The sequence below is a fragment of the Anoplolepis gracilipes genome, chromosome 5 (assembly GCF_047496725.1).
Source record: "Anoplolepis gracilipes chromosome 5, ASM4749672v1, whole genome shotgun sequence".
Taxonomy (NCBI): domain Eukaryota; kingdom Metazoa; phylum Arthropoda; class Insecta; order Hymenoptera; family Formicidae; genus Anoplolepis; species Anoplolepis gracilipes.
The window spans coordinates 2,590,972-2,605,745 of NC_132974.1; the positions used below are offsets into that span (position 1 = coordinate 2,590,972).

A 14,774-nucleotide genomic window follows, 5' to 3' on the forward strand; every position below is an offset into this window, starting at 1 on the left:
AAACACTGCTATAATTTGAATTTTATATTTACATGTTACAGACATCGTAACTTATTTAATGCCGACAATTCCGCTTTTGCGCATCAGTATCGGTGAGTAACAAAAAGCTCATTTTATTTATTTCAAAGCAAAATAGATTTATTAGAGATTTTTGTAGATGTAATTTATATGCATTGTTAGTTATTAATATAATTATTTATTAATAAATTAAATAAATTATATATTAAATGTTATAGATTAATAATTGAAATCAAATAAATTAAATAATTGAAATTAAATTGCTTTTATATTTTTTTCCAGAATAACAAAATAGAACAAATATTTATTGCAAATATCTTATATATTATATTTAAAAAAAGTTTATTCTATTGCATATGAGTATAAATCTATTTTATTACATAGCAGTATAAATATAAGCGGCCGTATTATTCTTTATCTTACAATTTCTTATAAGATCTTATAATTTGTGGATGTAGCACGGACATGAACCGATTGATTGGCTACATCCATAACTGTTTTATCGGATGTGACCGAAACATGTAGTTTCAAGCGATCGTAAAATGGATGTACGCGACGCTAGTGTACAACGTGGAAAAAGCGTTGTACGAAAGATGGCACCGTGGCCTCTTTCAGGATCCTCTCTGATCGGGACGATTCGTGGGGCTCGTGGGGTCGACTCGATGTCATCCGTGGAACGACGATGTTCGGCTTCGGCGTCGCGTGTGAGCCAGCGAAGGTATCCCGGCGAGCGAAGTGCGATCGTGTGGTGCTACAAAACGGACCGCGGTAGAAAATCGCGTTCAGTAGCGGAGCGCGCTGCGCGCCGAATAGATGGTTGGTGGTTACGTTCGAATGCTCGTTCGGATGCGGAACATACGCTCGTTACGTACGGTACGTGCATGTACGTATGCGACCGGACAAGCGATGCACCTTGTGCGTTTCCCGCGGAAGAGTAACGAGTGATTGATCGTCACGCAACGGCCGCCGGGGTTCAACATGTCCATGAAGGTGAGTGTCGACGAGTCGCGAGGAGCGTCGAGGTGTTCGCGGTTTCTATGTCATCGCGATTTCCGCAGGCAGATTTTTCTCCCTTAGCCATCTCGATGCTGATCTCGTGTTCGTCTCTGTAAAGTGCGTTTATATTGTATCAAATATATATTAAAGGAAGAATTAAAATCCACATTTTTTTCACATTCCTCTCTTTCGCATGTATTATTGTGAATTAAATTTAGCAGAGCCAACATTTATATATGTTATACTAGTATTCTTATTATTTCGAGTGGAAATGACAATAAAATGATAATATATTTAGTAATGTATATATTATTTATTTTTTTGATATTATACATATATATAATCTCGAATCTATAAATTTAAATCAAATTTCTTTAGACATTACATAATGATAAAAATGATTAAACATTTTATTACATTGAGTTTTTCATCACTTCTTTATAATTGTCGTCATTTTATCGTTTATCATTATTGTGTTTTTATCTTTTCTTTTGATTAGTCAACTGTTTTTTCCAAGAGAGAAATGTCGTTCTTCTCGATTAGCTGTTGATCCGAATATATATTTTGATTGTTATCTCTCGTTCATGCAATATCGAACACGATTCGCATATTAATCGAGTAAAACGCGAATGATTGTGTGTTAAATGTACATACGGCAAGAATATGCGTCTTATCTTTTACTAGCGCGTTATTTCTGATTCGCCGATGAATGGGCGCACCTGCGAGTACGATTAAAAACGAAAGGCGAAGCTGTCACATCACAAGGCGCCGCGTGAACCACTTCGTTGTCTGAATGTTTTTGCAGAAAACTGGTCGTAAAATAAATATCAGAATTTTTATTATTTAATATTTTTATTACTTAGAAAAATTCAGATTTGAAAATGGAATGCACTGCGTGAACGTATTATGTATTATGTAATTGAAGTATCGCACAATTCAAGGCAATCAGATAATTTAATATATTTAACAATATGTAATTAATAACTAGACTTTATTAGATAAATATTATTAATGTTACATTATTCGTGACACATATTACATAACTGAATGTAGGGTTTAAAGTTGATCGCACCGATGTGATGTGTGTGTGTGTGTGTGACCGCTTAATAGCCAGTTCGTTAAATTTGCACTCTATCTACATGACGTTACATAAGATTTGCAATACAGAATGAGAATTTTTTAACGTATTTGTCGATAAATTCGCGGTTAAGTGAACGTTTTAAAACAAAAATATCTCTGCATTTTTCTCCAAAATATTTCTTGGTATTTATAAATGATTGAATAAAACTATATTAATTTTTCTAAACACATTTCTATATTTATTTCTCTAAAAAGATAATATACAAAGAGATTGATCTCTGTGTATATCACGCAACATGGAAACTTCTAAAATGAAAGCATCTTAATATCAGGATTATTCGTCTCTGACGTTCTACATATCCAGCAGGAAATACTTGTTATTGTGCACGGTATCGTTGCAAAATCCTGTAATAAGACTTTTCCGCGTCATTAAATACAATCCAACGGTAACGCATTCTGTAATTTTACGTTTGTAAGCCGTGACGCACGCAGAATTGGTAAATTGTATAAATCAACGAGTAAAGTTGCAAATGTATATGTATGTTGAGTTTTTGCAATTTTATTTTCTTTCTGTTCATAGAAGTCTTTGAAATATTTTAGAGCGAAAGTTTCGTTAAAACATCCGCGAGAACGAACAAACCTCATCGAGAGTGACACAAATACATCCTCGACATTCCGCAGGATATTTCCTTTCTCTCTTTCTAAAAATTATTTATGAGATAGCTCATGTCGAGTTATCTCGTAAACAGTCAAAAGCGAGGGTCGAATTTTAATCGTCGTCGAAGGACGGCGAGAATATTTACGCTGAAAAATGCGTTTAACATCGCGTGAACGTGGAGAATAAAGACCGGACACGTGTCGAGAAACATTGATCCCATCGAAGACGATCGCGAGCATATTTTTGAGATTATAGAGGCGCTAAAAATACATTTGTGACTTGAGGTTTAAACGGTCCCGAAGAACCACATTCACGCGGTTTCATTAGTATTCCACTATATACATGTCCATTAGTTTATATTATATTCCGGACTAAATCTAGTACGAGAATATTTGTTCGTTATTTTGATGGGGAATTTTGGCTGGGACGTATACACGAAAATATTTTTTAATAAATATATATATTTCAAACATAAAATGATCGAAATAAAAGCCAATCGATTGAATAATCTGTAAGAATCTGAAGAATTTAAAATTAAAATATAGTATTAAAATTATGTGAAAGTAGTATTAAACTTTCTTATAATCTTTTAAACTTTAATATCTTCTGTAAGTTCTCTGCATTAATTAATTAACTTCATTTTTTCAAGAAGATTGGATTACAGCGTTTACAGTTATCGTATTGTGTTCTCCAGTTTTATACTTTCGTCATGATTTTAATGATTACAATATATTCAGCGAACGTATCGATGGACTTTTAGATATTTCCTGAACATTTTTATAGTTTGTAATTTTCTTCAATTGTAACCAGCTTACGTAAGCTCAAGGAAATGAGAATTTCATTAGTATGTTCATTAACTTGTTTTTTTTTTTCTCTAGAAGGAGTCGCCTTGGGATGTGGAGCTGCACCTGGCGGCAGCACGTGGGGATGCCAAGCGTCTCCGTATTTTATTGGACTCTGGACGCGTCCACGTTGATTGTAAGGACAAGGTCAGTAATATGATATATTTCTAGAGAATTTGCTTTCAGAGATTTCAATTTTGCTTTCGCTGAATGATCAGAAAAGTTTCACAACAATCGAAATAGAACACTCGAGACGCGCGTACACAATTTTTTCTTTAGAATGACAGAGTGTGTATACTTTCTGGAAAAACTGAAATTCTTAGAGAACTTTATTGTACCTGGAGAAATGAAGGAATTTTCATGAAATTTTAGGACTCAGGGAATTTTTAAAAGATGCTTTGATTTAATTTTGCTTTTATACTGTAAATTATAAATATATATCCTTGTTTACATGTATATTTACTGCTTTAACAAAATATTGAATATACATTTTCGTTATTTTAATTTTTAGCGATGAAAAGTGAAAATGTTTTGAAAGTTAAAAATTTTTATTTTAATGAAAGTTATTCAGTTTTTTTCCAGTACATTTGTAAATCTAGCACTTGGAAACTTTTGTGAAGACTTAAGACTTTGCGTTTTTTCTTTGTATAAATTGAAAAGCATTAAAAAGCGTACAATAAAAAAATTTCTTTTAGAAAATTGCATCAAAAAGATCTTTAAAATATTCTCTTTATGTGGAATTTTGAACAAAAATATCTGGAAGATTAGGGAATTTTTTTTTATAAGAAGTAGACATCATGAATAAATTCTCTCTCTTTAAAATACTGATAATTAACTTGGATACTTCTTGAAAACGTAATATTTGATTGGACTCAATCGGTTTAATTGACTTGAAACCGCAATATTGGTTTCAAAGTCGTATGAGATCGCTTAGAAAGGCATATGATGTCGGAAATCAAGTAAACAAAAGCTCGCGGTTTTTTATTTGAAATAGCTGGTGTTACAATAAATCGACTTTGTAGCAAGAGCGGCGATTTTCTCTCCTCGTTGTCAGTCGGCTCATTATGCAAACGACGATGAGGAGCGAGCAACGCGCGAGTAACGTTATATTTCGTCTGGAAAGTGGTTTATTAGATCACGCGCGGACACTAATCGTGCTACTTTTTGACCTGAAAGCCAAACGCGTTTTGCCAGCGAACTCGTCCGAATGAAATCGTGTCACTGTCAGGATCGAATCGAGTCATGATTTTGTTTAGCCGGCAAGCATAATAACTATATACTTTCGCGAATTTCTGTCCGTTCGGAACTCCAACCGAATATCATTTCACGAAGCTTCGTAACATAGTTATTAACTTAATGAGATATCCAATGAATTCGATGTAAAAATAATATATTATAAATATAAAAAGCACACTTATAATTAGTTTCAATAATTGTAAAATTTATTTTATGAGATTCTTTGTACTTAAAAAAATAATGAAGTGTTTAAGAAAGTATCTAAAAAAAATAAAACGTCGATCAGCTATGATATTTTTTTACGTAAAAATAATTGTTTCTTTGACGTATATTATTATCGTTGTTATATACATATTACGTGCTAATTGCGTTAATAGACTCAAGACACTTAACTTATATCTTGATAGCTCGTGAGGATCGATTAGAAAATACATAGCGGCATACATTCGCCGGCAAACGTTCACCGACAGAAGAAAGTTTTCGTAGCCAATTGAATCTTCGTAGCAAGCGTTAAGTTTTGTAAATGAGGTCATTTTCTTTCAGGATGGCACGACACCTTTGATTTTAGCTGCCGCCGGTGGCCATATCGACGCTGTGACCGAGCTATTACATCAAGGAGCGGATTCTAATGCCAAAAGACTGGTAAGTCTTAATCTTATAGCAAAGTTCTTATCGAGCGATCTGAGAAGGAGTGAATGAAATTCCCTTTGCGAGTGCATAGTAACATGAGCGCGCTTATCACCTCATTCTGTTTGATCATAAATCTATGTTTAACATGAAGAAAGAGAATCTATGTTTAACATGAAGAAAGAGAATCTATGTTTAACAGGAAGAAAGAGAATATACTTGTTTCTTACATAAATATTATATATGGAGTAATTAGAATAATTTTTAATTATTTTGATTAATTTATTAACTATTATTAAATATTTTATATGATTAATTTATTTAATACTATTTTATGTTTATTAAGTTGTTGATTGTAACATGAGTGTTATCAAGTGATTTATCTATGTCAAGCATTGGTTATCTCTTACTAAAATCATACGAGATAGTCATTGATGAGATAAGCGACATTCTGTGTTATACTTTGTGCACAAAAAAATTTATCTGCGAAAGTACTGTATCATCGAGTGATGTCGTGTGCAATTTGAAGTAGGTATTTATTGCAATTATAAAGTTTAATACGTAACTCTTATAAAACAATCGTGATGATGACGTGATGATATAATGATGCGCTTAGCCGTTATTTTAAACTTATCTTTGATCTATAATATTGAAAAAGCCAGGAAGATGTTTTATTATATGTCTTCAGAATTATACGTTATTCTGTTTCTTTCTTATAGATATCATATTTTTATCAAAACCGGTATTGAGCAGTCTTGAGTCCACATGCCAATTGTAATTAAAGAATGTAATATACAAGATGTATCATGTATAATATGTGATAAGCACTGTGGAGCGAATTCTCCGATCAATTAATTTTTTTGCCATAACGAAAGTTTAATCGCTCATGTAATTTTTTCACAATTTTTTATTTTTTATACCAAGTACCTTGATAATCAAATTTTTAAAATTAAAATATGATGATGTAAATTTTTGACATTAAATAGCACGCGTGAGAAAGATTTCTATTTATATTCTAGGCTAGGAATTTAATCGAATATAAATTTATCCATTTATAAAGTGTAAAAATGCCTGACAGTTTCATTAAGAAAAAAATGAGATTCGTTGAAACGTCATGTCCTTTCTAAAGATTCTCAAATTTGACAACCTTTTTATTAAGAATATTTTACTTATTTCTTAATTGTCCACGAAGTAGAATTTGTAAAACTTCCTGGAACACTATTCCCTTTGCAACACCCTTTTTTTAAAACATGCAAAGAATCTCAGCGCGAGACATAAAAAGCTCGTCACATTCCATGTCACGAAGTACCAGGAAGCTGTCGAGCATTCCTTTTTAAGTGCCTCGTGGAGATTTATCGTTCAACCCACGCTTCTCGCTTTCTACCTTGATGTCTCGTGCCATCTAAAATTATAGCATTGTGTGTAAATCGATGATAAACTGCCAGCGTTCAAATGACGTTGCATTGCATATCTTAAGAAGTGAAAAAGTGAAGTATATCGTGAACACTTTCGATTTTTCCTTCAATATTAATTTTTGTAAATTATTTAAATATTTATTTATCTCATTATTGTTTATGACATAGAAAATCTGATCTAGAATATTTCAAAACCCATGACATTTCAATTCTTATTTTTTTATATTATAAAAAAATCAAAAACGAAAACGCTTCGCGATTAGTGTATAGAATAAATTTTAGATCTCTAATTTCGTTCTTGATGCAATTACTGTTAGAAACGAGAAAGAGAGAATATTACACATGAGTAAACGCACGGAAATAGTAGTGTATAATATTCAATGATGGAGTTAATCATACGATCTATGCTTTTTCCTAAGATTCAGTATAAACGATGACGACGAGTGGCGTCGTGCTTGGCGCAGGATTACGCAAACGTAGATTAAAACCCCGTTAAATGTATTCGTCGTCTTATGTAATCAGTGGATCGAGATCCAGAATGATTTTCAGGCACGGCTAGAAAACGCGATCCGCTTCTAATTAATACTCTGGTATCTCAAGACCGTTACTTAGAGGCATAATTATATCTCATTTCGATTTTCATATTAGTTTCTCAGTAGTACGCGTAGTAATTTGCTAATAAATCATTTAGAAGCAACAGTAATGAAACGTACAATTATAATCTACGAAGAAAATCATATCCAAAATTCTTTTTTCTTTTCAAATTTAGAAAAAATTTGTAGAGAATTTGGAATTTTAATAGCTGTTCCGTGTTGATTCTAAAACATTAATCTGACAGAATATTTAACGCTTTGTAATATAAATATATTCGTAAAGAGATGAGCTATTAGAATCAAATGAAAGAAAGAGAGAAAATATTTCAAGGTTGCTTGTGAAATGGTAAATGTAAAGCGCACGTGAGCTTGTGCTATAACACTGTGTTACATATAATGCGCGTGCAAGTTCGCGTGATTGTAATAGCAGAGCGTCTAATGTAAAACATGCAACAACGGTAATGTGGCAGTTCAGGAATTATCGCGGACACTTTGTCTATAATCCATTTAAACGTGTTACCTTCTCTCCTCTCTTCCTTTCTCTCTCTTAAATATATATGTACTATCATATAAAATTAGAAAATCGTATACGTACGAGTATATGTACCTCATAAAATATTCATGTAATATTAGTGAAACATTAGAGAGAATATTAATAAAAAAGAAATATATCATATACTCTTTAATTTTTGCTGAAGTGAAATGTGCTTTTTAATTTTACTTTTATTTTAGAGTGCTTATACATATAAAGAATATTGCTATTAATATTACATCATCGATTAAACGTGCTGGAAAATATTATATATATATATATTGCTTCATATATTTTATATTAATTTTTTATTTACAATTAGTCTACATACATATATATATATATATATATATATATATATATATATATATATATACATTTTTTTAAAAATTCATACATATTTTATAAAATTGTGTTGCAAAATCTTTTGAAATATCTTTTAAATTTAACTTGACATTTATTACGACTTTAATTTTTAACACACAATTGCTGTAAAATAGTTAACAAAAAATTTATAGAGAGGATATCGTCTAAATATTTTCTATCCGCGATTATTGATCGTCTAAAAATGGACAATACTTGCGAAGGTGAATGACATCGCTGGGTCGTCCGACAGTCTCTGATAAATTATCTATCTTAGGTAGATGTGCGCTGTAAAAATTACATCATGAACGAACGTTAATTGTAATTATCCTGTAATATAAAACATCAATCAAGCTGTTGTGTTTAATAATCGATCAAGTTTAATATCATCCGCTGAGAGTATCACGCGTCATTTACTACTAATTATCTTACATTTTCCGGTGAATTAATTGAACTCATCGACGCCCCGCGCTCTTGCGAAACGAAAATAACTGACCTTTTGTTGTCCTACTTGGGACCGATGCACAATTGACGGAATTTGCATTCGTAAGCTATAAAGCGCGGTACCGCTATGCACGCATGCCATGGCTGATTCAGCAGACATCTCTGGAGTACAATCAGATCTTCAATTTGTATCTCACATCGGACTTTTCTCTGATCAATTCTAATTTTTGACCGATTAATATTATATACATGTATATATTTTTTTCTTTGCAAATACTTATATTATTTTTACAAAAAATTTACACGCATATAAAAAAGAACTTGGATTATTAACAAGATACAAAACTTATTCTTATAAAAATTATTTTTGAATATTTTTATGTATTATATCTTTTGTATTATCTCTCTTAGCATATTTATCATTTATAACTGTTTATATAACACAAATCAAAAAAGAAAATATCGATCTAATGTTGAAATTTGATTCAAACGTTTTATATAAAAATAATGGAATATCTTAATTTAATATCTATATGTATATATCAAATATATATTGTACATCCTGCATTTGATCTCTCGGGTTAACCGGATATTTTTACAGGCGCCTCCTCTCGTATGATTGCACCGATAGCCGAATGAAACGTGTCGTCTCGACTTTTATCGCCAAACATGACAGGTTGTGATCGTCGCGTTATAGAATTTCTGCGGTTTAGTAATAGATAGGTATTATGTCGCCCGCTTTCGTTCGCTACGCACGACGTAACTCCACGCTCGTTGGATGCACCCGCGCGGCCCATTTCTAGACAGGGGAATCCGCTTTGCAAGTCGCAAAAAAGAAAATAAAGTTCACCGCGCCTTGCAAACAGAGTGTGCAGGAGAATTCTGCTATTACAATACATAAGAAAGATAAGCATGAGATCAAGAATGAGGAAGCACCAAAAGAGATTTTAATTTATATCTCGTCAAAAATTAAAAAAACATTAATACTAAATAAAAAATGTGCCACACCTTGTAAATTAAAGCTTTTGAAAAATGTTTAATCTGGTTTCCGAGAAAGAGAAAAGTAAAAAAACAGGATAAAGTTATGAGAGTTCGTCGCTCTTACAAGAGAAGCTTTTACGGCAGTGAAAGTACATTTTACTTGCGACAGGTTATATTTATTTAGGCGTGGACCTATAAGGCCTGCAAAGGGGACGTCAAAATAAATCATTTTAAAAAATTAATATCCATAGAAATTAAATATAGTATAGTAAAATAAAAATATAGCAACAAGGGAGGGAGTTAAACTCTCTGTTGCAGTTTCAATTACTTTTTTCTAATTAGATTTAGATAATATTATATATAAGGAATATTTTATAAATAAATTTCTCATTATAATTCTTAAGTGATGTGTCATTAAAAAGATTTGTAAATTCTATCGCAAAGAGATCTTTTTGTGAAAGAGGTATGTTATGTGTCACGACGAGAAATTTAAAAACATAATTTATTTAATTAATCCAGTATTATCATCGGAATAACTTTGATAATCTTAACTCTTTGCGTGTGTTGTAAGAAAGAGAGTGATTTAATTTTCTTTCTCAGATTGTTTCCAAGAAGCGTATCGAATCTCGCTGCGCTTACTTGAAACTGCACCGTAAATTTGGCAATTTACTAACATCTCGTGCCGCTTCTCGTTTCTAATTTACTTTACATACTTCTTTCCGCGCACTTATAGGATATACGATCGAAATCGTACTCCTTTCTTCCCCCCCCCCCCAAATAATTTATCTTCCTTCGTGAAAGCGTAACGTCAGATTCTAATTGCTTCGTCATGTAATTTCAAAGCTCGTATCTTGAAATAAACCAGAAACTCCGATCGTATTTTGATATCGATGAAAGTTTCGAAAATTTATTACTTCGCGCGAGCACGACATGTGTTTCATGTAGCGGATAGTCACGCTTTATAACGCGAGTCATTATCTTAAATTAGGTGAAGGACAGGTCCGCGTAAACGTTGTATTGTAAAACGGCATATTACGATGCTTCGTAGAAATCGATAATTAAAGGCTACAATTGTATTGCGTACGCTCGATGAATTTATTAATAACCGCAAATGATATTCTATTATTATGTAAGGAACACATCTTTCGCAGATAAGACGTTACGTTATTGATTCCTTCTTTCTTCTCTCGTCTCATCTCGTCTATCATTGTGCTTATCTGTATGCTGTGTAAAAATATTACATATCGCAAAAAGTTTTGCAATTTCGCGAACTCCACCTTGGAATTAGATGGAATAATCCACTTAACTCGAGTATATCAAAATTCTCGAGAAAGAGAGAAAAATATTCTTAATAATATTTATTTAAAAAACAAATATCGAAATCAGAAAACTCTTTCGCTTCATAAAATTACAAGATACTCCTCTAAATTCATACAATTTTATTTTTTTTAAATAAATAACTGTTCTCAAAAAATATTCACGATAAATAAATAAATAAATTGTATTGCATCGTTATGCACAGATATCTATGACAGTGTAACCATATATGTGGCGTATATAATATAACGATGTGTGCATTGTTTTTGCAGACCGGGACAACGGCTTTGTTTTTTGCCGCCCAGGGTGGTTACATGGATATCGCGGATCTACTTTTGGAACACGGCGCGATTGTGGATTCGTGCAGCATAGTAAGTGAGAGGCGGCGGCGTGTAAACGAGATCTCGTTGCTCTTTAAACACTAATTTATTCCACGTGGGTTTCAGGACGGAGGCACGCCGCTCTTCGTCGCATGTCAATACGGTCATCTGGACGTTGTGGAGGGTTTAATAGAGCGAGGTGCCAGTCCGAACGCTCACATGAAAGTAAGAGGGCGGAATTTTTCATTCTGTACTCTGATAAAACTTTATATATTGAGTAAAACTTACAATTAGTAGGATGAATGATTTATCAGCTATATTTTAATTTATTTTCGTTAAGCTCCATTAAACTTATCAATCACACATGTTTCTCATATTTGCAGTGAATGTATAATTTCAAATAATTTAAACTTGTATCTATCTTTACGAATAGCTCCACCTTTCTAGAAATAAATAATTATTTTATGGAATATAATTTTTTTTCAAGTTGAAAGAATTGCTCTTTATATCTACGTGTTCAGTAAAAATTTGTAAAATTGAAGTTTATCTTTCTCAGAGTGATCTAACTCGGTCAAAAACGTTACGACGTATCATATGTATTTGAGGTAACGGTGTGACATTAATATGCGAAAGTTAAGAATTAATTACGGCTTGTTAGGACGGCGCTACAGCACTGTTTATCGCCGCCCAAAACGGTCATCTTCGTATTCTGGAGGTCCTCCTGGAACGCGGGGCGAAAACGGACGCGGCGAGAACGGACGGCGCCACACCTCTCTGGATCGCGTCGCAAATGGGGCACGACCATGTCGTTAGAAGGTTGTTGAAAGCTGGTGCCAAGGTCGACGCCACTAGACACGTAAGTCTTGCGTGCCGAGAACCTCCGTTGCGTTGTCCATAATTTGCGGAAAGCAAACTGTGTTGTGTCACCGCGAACGTTTTCTCTTACAGGATGGCGCGACTCCGCTTTTCAAAGCCGCTCACAAAGGTCACACCGCCGTCATCGGCGAGCTGCTCAAATACCGTCCTTCGCTCGGCATACTTCCTGTAAGTTCCAGCACAGATGTTAAAAAACAAGATTATGAAGCAATTTTATCAAGTAGTTTTATCTATCAGTGATCTAGCTTATTTTAAATGATCTAATTTCATAATTTAAAATATAATTTTAGGCATACGTGAGAGAAGGCTAAAGATCTATATATATAATATCTAAAATTCTATGTAAAAAACACATGCAAGGAATGAGTAAGATTCTTTATCGTTTTAAGAATGGCGAAAGTGCATTGCACGCTGCAGCCTTGACGGGACACATGACAGTCGCGAGGCAGCTCGTGGGAGCGGGAGCAGATCCTTTGCTCATAAATCAGGAGGGCATCACACCGCTTCAGCTGGCCGTCAGGCACTCGCAGACGCAGGTCGCCAATTACCTAAAGGATAAAGTGAGAGTACGAACTGCATCCTGTTAATGATACCTTTGTTCTTTCCTTTCGATATTATTTGTATGGAAACTCTTGAGATATCATTCGGCTCAAATATTTCTAAGCAGGATGTAGATGTACCAGATAGAGCGATGCAAGAAAAAATAGCTTGGCTTTAGTCTACCTGCATAAGAGTTTTATTATTGATAAGAAAATCTTATAATGTTACATTTGAAAAATTATTTTATTATTTTGTTATATTTTATTAAAGAATATATCTGTTATTATATATTGAGAAAAAAATATGCGAGCATATTTAAGGTGAGTGTGATGATAATATTTGTTATTTTCTTATTGGTAAAACTCTTATTGACTTTGAAAATAAAATTAGGCTACTTTTTCGTGTGCTGCTCTGTATTACATAAGTGATATTAATGATCGTTAAACACGTGAAGGATGATATAATGAAAGGAAATTTAATAATTTCACGTAGTAATGTGAGTGAACACTGACAAGCACAAGTAAGTCGATTATATCAATAGAGACTGTGAACAGAAATCCGTCTTTAAGAGAGTGACTAGGTCTGTTTATTTTAGTTGCTCTTTTTTTCTTTCTCCGAAACCTGAATATGCCAATTTGATTTTAAGTACAGAAAGTAATGTAAAAAGTGCAATTGAAATGAACAGATCTATTATTAGGTAGTGTATATAATCATACTGTTCCATTCTGTGGTAAATATCCCAGTAAAAATATTTTAATACATTTTTCTACTGTAAATATAGTACGACCAAAATGTTATAAACATCGAAAGATGGTAGATCTGTTTCTTTCTGTATTTCACAGTAGTATAACAGTAGTATCTATTGTTAAAACGTATACTTAGAATTTTCCGAATTTTACTTACATTAACTATAATCTCATGTTATGAAAATTCAATTCTATCAGCAGTCTGTCTAACAATAAGTATAATTACCAGGAACATGATATTGAGATTTATCGAAACTGATGAGTTTCTAAGACTGACTGATTTGCCTTGAAATCCATATTTTCTATTGTTCTATTAAGCAAGTAAGATCTTTTATCTATTAGAAGGATGTGTAAGACGATAAGGTTGTAATTGTCATTTGTTTGTAATACGTTTTATTGAAATGTGAATATATTGATGCACCAGACAATGTTCTGTGAAAAACTGCAACAGTTCAGCACATACATATACATCTCAATTATCAACAAATAAATTTTTTACCGAAATATAGAGATTACAAGTGATATTTGAACACTTCAATATATTTAAATATTTTGTAATAATTGTAACTTTGTGGGAAAGAGAATAATAATAAGTACTCTTTCCGTCTTCCCAATACATAGCACTCGGTTCATTAGTTATAATTATTGTTATTGTTAATGAAAAGGTGCGAAAAATAAATAACTTTATAAAGAAAGCAGTTGTTATATATATATATATATATATATATATATATATATATATATATATATAAAGTATAATAATAATATATAGAGTACTAATAATATATAAAGTTATGTACATTATAAATATATTTCGTTATAAAGTGTAGCATTGATATTCCTCCATGAAAAATATATATGCATTTATTAAATAAATTTATATAATTACTGCTGTATTAATATTATCAATATTTATCACAGAATAATTCACATAAAATATAATCTAGAATTACATTCCAGGCTAAAATCAATAATAAGTCATGTTTAAATAAAATAAATAATTTTTAGTATCATTCTATGATGGGGTGATATTAACAAAACGGAATTAATGCAGTATAGTGCGAATTATATTTATATTTTTAATTAATAACAAAATCTATTTGATCTTAAGTACAGAACGTAATTTAATAAGTGTTCTTTAATTATAATAAATACGAAAAATTTATTTTACAATTAAAAGAAGTTTCATT

The 14,774-nt window shown here is 32.2% G+C and overlaps 1 protein-coding gene across 2 annotated transcripts; it reads left to right on the top strand.

Moving 5' to 3' along the window:
• Nucleotides 1-674: 674 nt before the first annotated feature.
• LOC140666356 (uncharacterized) lies at nucleotides 675-14,307 on the top strand. Of its 2 annotated transcripts, none has more exons than XM_072893471.1 (8): nucleotides 675-1,008; nucleotides 3,634-3,741; nucleotides 5,374-5,472; nucleotides 11,375-11,473; nucleotides 11,549-11,647; nucleotides 12,081-12,278; nucleotides 12,371-12,466; nucleotides 12,688-14,307. In XM_072893471.1, exons 1-8 carry the CDS (start codon nucleotides 997-999, stop codon nucleotides 12,883-12,885), a joined length of 909 nt encoding a protein of 302 aa, XP_072749572.1. In that variant the 5' UTR covers nucleotides 675-996; the 3' UTR covers nucleotides 12,886-14,307. The 2 variants fall into 2 exon arrangements, with proteins under 2 accessions (XP_072749572.1, XP_072749571.1); XM_072893470.1 differs by having other exon boundaries at nucleotides 677-1,008; nucleotides 3,631-3,741.
• Nucleotides 14,308-14,774: the final 467 nt, after the last annotated feature.

What these genes read in the sequence shown, in the direction of transcription:
- LOC140666356 (XM_072893470.1), top strand. An exon ending in ACGTTGATTGTAAGGACAAG is followed by an intron (nt 3,742 to 5,373) that starts GTCAGTAATATG and finishes ATTTTCTTTCAG; the next exon opens with GATGGCACGACACCTTTGAT. An exon ending in ATTCTAATGCCAAAAGACTG is followed by an intron (nt 5,473 to 11,374) that starts GTAAGTCTTAAT and finishes TTGTTTTTGCAG; the next exon opens with ACCGGGACAACGGCTTTGTT.